This window comes from Condylura cristata, unplaced genomic scaffold, assembly GCF_000260355.1.
Source record: "Condylura cristata isolate star-nosed mole 26May11 unplaced genomic scaffold, ConCri1.0 scaffold00005, whole genome shotgun sequence".
NCBI classification, from domain to species: domain Eukaryota; kingdom Metazoa; phylum Chordata; class Mammalia; order Eulipotyphla; family Talpidae; genus Condylura; species Condylura cristata.
This window is the reverse complement of record NW_004567106.1, coordinates 58,901,654-58,907,342: the sequence shown is the minus strand read 5'-3', so window position 1 is coordinate 58,907,342 and position 5,689 is coordinate 58,901,654. Positions and strand designations below refer to the sequence as shown.

At 52.5% G+C, this 5,689-nt stretch overlaps 1 protein-coding gene across 1 annotated transcript in view; it reads left to right on the top strand.

Moving 5' to 3' along the window:
- The window catches only part of PRRT4 (proline-rich transmembrane protein 4), a 9,004-nt gene extending 7,277 nt beyond the window's left edge, over positions 1 to 1,727 (top strand). Inside the window, exon 5 of the mRNA XM_012720768.1 lies at positions 28 to 1,727. Within this exon, the coding sequence (XP_012576222.1) occupies positions 28 to 1,217 (1,190 nt within the window). The 3' untranslated portion in view covers positions 1,218 to 1,727. The remainder of the gene's footprint in view (positions 1 to 27) is intronic.
- Positions 1,728 to 5,689: the final 3,962 nt, after the last annotated feature.

The following is a 5,689-nucleotide window of genomic DNA, read 5'->3' as shown; positions in this document are numbered from 1 at the left end:
CCCGCGGGCTGCACGCCTTCCTCGCAGCGCTTCTTTCGGGGCTCCTACTGGTGCTCTCTTGCTTGGGGGGTCGGCGGCGGCGGGCAGGAGCGCCTCTGGGAGGGTCTGGCTTCAAGGGGGCCACCCCTCTCCCGCTGGCGCGCAGTCCGTTTGCCCCGCGGGAGTCTTGGCGGCGCGCTGCGCGGACGGCGCCGGTGGCGGGCACCTTCGGGCTGCTGAGCGGAGCCCTGCAAGGCTATGAGGTGCTGCACGCCCTGGGCTACGGCGGCCAGCCTGGCCTCGAGGGGCCCTGGCCCTGGTGGGCCTTCCAGCTGGGCCTGCGCCTGGGAGAGGTGGGTGTCGCGCTCCCGTTGGCGCTGCTGGGCCTCTATCCTGCGCTCTGCAGCCCTCGAGTTCCGCCGCGCTGCTGGGCCAAGCTCTTTCGCCTTTCCCCTGGACACGCTGCCCCTCTGCTGCCCGGAGGCTGGGTCACCGGGCCCCAGGACAAGGAACCTCTGGGTAGCGCCATCGCCCGCCGGGACGCTGAGCTGCTGCAGCTGTGTGCCCTGGCAGGGCCAGGCCCTGACCTCCTACTCCAGGGAGGGGCCTGTCGGGGCCTGGACAGTGCGGTGGCCAACCTGGCCCCTTCTTCAGCCTCCTCCCCCTGTAGCGATTACACCGTGGACTTCCACCCGCCCTCCCCAATTAACCTTCGGCGCAGCATCGAGGAAGCCCTTTGCAGCGAGGCCCTGCTGCCCGGCCTTTTCCAGGGTCCTGCCTTTGGGGAAGCCCTTCCTGGCCTCGGTCTCTACCGCACAGCCTCTCTGGGGGACCAGGAGGCTGCCGGCCCCAGTGGGAGGTCTGAGGAGGTGCCTGCTTCCTCCATACTCCCACTCCCGGAGCTTCCTTCTCCTGAGGCCTGGCCAGTGGGCAGCAGCGCTTCCTCTGGCTCACTGTGTGGACTCTCCCGGGACAGCTCATCCATGCTGCTGTGTTCCAGCCCAGACAGGCCTCCCCGCTGTCCACTGGTCTGCGTCCTCAGTCCGCCTCGGCCCTCAGGAAGCAGCCCAAACCTTCCAGCCTCTGGATCCTACCAGGCCCTGTCCCCACCGTCTCGCGACTCCCCAGAGCCTGCTCCCGAGCTGCAGGCTGAAGAGGCCTTCCTGCAGGAACAATTCTTGGATGCCTGCCGACAGATTGACGAGCTGAGCATGGGCAGCGACACCATAGATCTGTGAAGAGGTGGCCCTCTCTCACTACCTGGGCCATACATGTCCTGTCAGGCGCCTGCTCTGCCCAAGACCTGAACACTGTAACCCGTTCCCAATCCTGCCTGGCTCAGATACCTCTCCTGGCTTCCTTCCCATCCAGAGGTCCCTGGGTGGGTAGGTCAGGAGCCTGGCTCTGTTGATTGGGTCATAGCCCCACCTTCTCTGGAGCCCTGGGCACCGATTCCCTCAGCTGCAGGTCTAGGCTGGCCAGGGTCTCTCTTCCCTTGGCATTCACCAGCAATAAAGCTCCAAGGTGCTCCACTCCGGACCACTCCCCACCTGGTGCTGAGTGAGAGGGGCTGTCCTCACAAGAGCTTGGCCTCAGTCCCTATACCCACCTCTGCCTTACCCAGGAACCTCACCCCTCGGGAGTGAGACTCCCCACCCTCTAAGTGCCCCTTCCCCACAGAAGGGTTCTTGGCCTGTATAGGAGACGTCACAGCAGTTGGGTGGGAGATGAGCGCTTTCAGAGTTAATTTATCAATAAAATATTTTCAGAGGAGAAAGGTCTGACCTTCTTGGAAAAGCTTAGCTGGGGCAGTAGCAGCCGCAATTTTGCCAGATTTGGAAAGGGAAGCAGCACTTGGATGAGGTGGGTCCCTCGGACCACAGAGGCCAGGCTCCTGACTGCTGGGAGTTTGCGCTGTGACTGGGATGAGTGGATCCTGGGGGAAGCCTCTGGAAGCCCACTTCCTGCTTCAGGATGGAGCACAGTCCTGGGAGGTGAGGCAGGAAGTCAAGTCATTGGTAGAAATGTCCAAGAACTGGGTTTCAGGTCCCCATGGGCAGCTGACTAGGGGCCAGTTAAATACCTCGAAGAAACTGCTGATACACATGTCAAAGGCTTGTTCATGTTGAGCTGGGATCCCTGCAATCCCCTGCTGTGTCCCACCAGTTTGAAATTTCCCTCTTCCACTGCCAGCAGAACCTCTTCAGGAGTAGGAGCCCATTCCTTCCCCTGTAGAACATTCGTCTCCCTTAGGTGCAGGGGGGGAGAGCCTGGCCCCCAATCCCATCCTACCTAGCAATGCAGAACTCAGTGCAGATAACCATGAGCACATCACTGCAGGTGCTCTGTCCAGGGCTTTTGGCTGCGAGCGCCGTATTACGCATTGTCACTTGACTAAAGTGCAGTACCGTACAGCGTAGCACCAGAGCGGGAGCCCAGAGTAAGTTTGAAAATGAAACTCCATATTGGCAGTTGTCCCGCTCACCACAGGGAGACATACAGGGACACACACACAGAGCCTAAAGTGGAAAAACAGGAATTGGAGCGGTTTTTCTCCCAACTCTGCCCATTCAGTTCACAGAGATTTGAGAAGGGAGGCCAGGGAGCCAAGAGGGAAGTAACCTTGGAGGCCAAGGTGGGGGCAAGAGGGAGTGACTCAGCCCGCCCAGGGCCCTTGGTCTAGTGAGAGAGTTAGAGCCTCTGCGGTTGCACAGGAAGCTCTGTCATGGCTGAAGAGGAGCATCCAGGGCCCCGGACCTTACAAAAGAAAAGGAATCAGTGATGCGGGGAAGAGAAATGGGGGGCTGGTACAGGCATGGCTGAGGGATGGGACTGGAGTGGTTCCGACCATCTCCTCCATCACCTGGCTCAGCTTGGCCAGAAATTCTTGATGCATAGTTACTCTGGGCTGAGGCCCAGAGAACTGCCAGCCTCCTAATTATGGGCATTTCTCACTGGTGTCGTAGTGGCTGGAGCAGTCCAATGATGGGAGCTGCTTTGTGTCATAGGAGAGCTTGCTGTCCTTACAAATGGCGAATGGCTCCCTTTCTTTCTTACATCCCTTTCCATCTGTTGCTCATCTACTCCTACCCCAACTCTTCTGCTTTTTGCCATCTCTTCCCCACCCAAATCCTTGCCAGCTGCTGTCACTCATTCACTTTTCCCATCAAGGGTCTTGGGGACACACACGTCCCCACAAATAGCCCAAGCCCCATGTACTTTCAGTCTCTCTTCTCTCTCTCTCTCTCTCTCTCTCACACACACACACACACACACACACACACACACACTCCTTTTCTCTCTGGAAGCTCTGATGGGACTGGTGAATTGGGAGAAGGGCAGTGCTCTCCAGCTCCAACCTTTCTTTGATTTTCCACAGCAAGAATCTCCTCTGTTATGACTTTATAAAACAAGCTGCTTAAAAAAAAGATTTATTTATTATGCACAGAAGAATGGGGTACAGCCCCGGGGTTGGGGGAAGAGAGGATGCACCAGACACAGAGTGGGGAGCAGAACAGGTGGATCTACTGAAACACACTGCTGAGGGGAGCAGAGGGCAGGGCAAGAGAGGAGAGGTCTGCTGCGCCATGTGGATCACCACCCTGGTGGGGGATCGAACTCGTGTTGTGGTGGCTGTGGATAGCTTCATAGTGCTGTGCTTTATTAATATTTTTAAAATAACATAATAGTTTATTTTTACATCATTTTGTGCCTTTTTCCATCTCAGTTGTAATCCCCATGGGCTTCCCATCACCAAATCACCTGTGTGCCATCACCATAGTCCAGTCCCATAGTGCTGCGCTTTAACTCAATGACCACCAGGGAGAGCACTGTTATGACTTTATAAAAAGGCCTAAAAGTTGAGACAACCCTACTCTTGTCTCAAGCTGCCATCCTTCCCCAAAGCAGGCCCCCCCCCTCCCCAGCCCCGGTAGGATCTAATACATACACACTTCGGTTCCAACTTTTAATACTGAAGGGAACAAGAGACACTCACTCCCATTTGCTCATCTTCTTCAACATATTTTATTGAATATTTGCAATGTGCTAGGTGTTGGGGATAAAGAAGTGAACAGGCAGACAGTAGCCTCAAACTAATGAAATTGCAAGGCGTCTGTGGAAGACAGTAAACAACTAATCACGTAAATAATTGCAGTAAAACAAAGGTAACAATTACAGTTGTAAGAATCACATGTATGGGGTGTGACAAGGTTTGGCTTGCAAGGGTCGTGGAATCAGGGAGAAGACTTGGGAAATGCTGCTGCTGTGCCGAGCCCAGGCCTCCCTGGTTTCCTGTTGTTCCTGCACCATGATGGATGAGGGACAGGCTGGCAGTTTATTTCCCCTGGAAGCTATGTCTCGGGTATGGTGAAGAGGACCATGACTCCTGCTATTTAATAAAGAACTCTGCGTGTGTCCGGGTAGATGGATGAGCAAGTATTTCGCATAGAAGAACCACCTGGCCTCCCTGATATAAACAGCGATGTGGGGATGGGTCAGACTGGGGCTGAGTGAGGCTGGAGACTGAAAGGAGAAGTCAGACCCGAAGTTGTTAATTGTAGAAAGGGTCAGCTGCCTGGTAATCCTCCCCTAGGGGCTTAGAGCTTTTCCACACTGTGGGCAACTGCTGCCCCCTGATGGGCATTCAAACAGAGTTTTGTTTTGTCTTTTAAAAAAGCTTGGGATCCAAAGTATGTAAAACAGCATTTGCAGGGGGCTCTAAAGAAAACCGTCTCAGGGTTTTCCTTTCAGTCCCGTACACAATGCAGCCAAGACCGAGAAGTCTTCTCTATAGCCCTGAAATTTGCCATTGAATCTTTGGGGGTAGAATTTTATTTTATTTTATTTTTAATTTAAGTATATCCTCTTTTACATCATTGTTAGTCTTTTGGAAGTATAGGATTTCCCCTTCAAGTGTACCGCACCCATCACCAAAACACCCATCATTCTCCACTACAGTCTATTATGCTTTCTCCCTCCCCTCCAGAATTTTGATTTCTAAGGCGGCAGAGTACTTGCAAAGAGGAGAAAAAAAGCGGGAGGAATGTGAAGTTCCAAGCCAACTTTATTCGAATGACACATCTCATTTCCTTTGTCTGTTTGTCTCTTTATTCTGGATAGGATTAACTCCATAAGTTTAAAAATCTGTCTTGTATTTCAATACCTCTTCTGAGGCAGTTTAAAAATAACTGTGGCATTTTCTTTCAAGCATTTATTGCTTAAGAGTTAGGGCTTCATGAATCTGATGTTTAGCCTTCTCCTTGAAAAATCCTCATCACTTAACTAATCATCCACCTACCCGAAATGTATTGAAAGTGGATGGAATTTGAGAAGAAATTCACTGTCCTCTTTGAATTTTCTACCTACCATGTGATCAGGTTACTATCATTAAAATATTTTAAAAATATATATTGTGTACTTTTTACCAGCTGGATGTTCTGCAGGGTGCTGAAGTCTTTGTTTTATCAGGTTTGGGAGCTCCTCAGTACTAACTTCCAAGAAGCAGTAGGGTTTCACTTGTGACTCAAGCCAAATGCATATAACATGAATTTATTGGGAGAAGTTACATTACAATAATGTAAGAATAGAATTAAATCAGCAGCAAGAAAAGAGGGGAAGATAAGAAATGTCTTGACAAAGTTAGGAGACTAGCAATGTAGAGTAGGTGGGACCCCAGACCAGACAGCTCCTGGAATATTTTCCTTTGAAA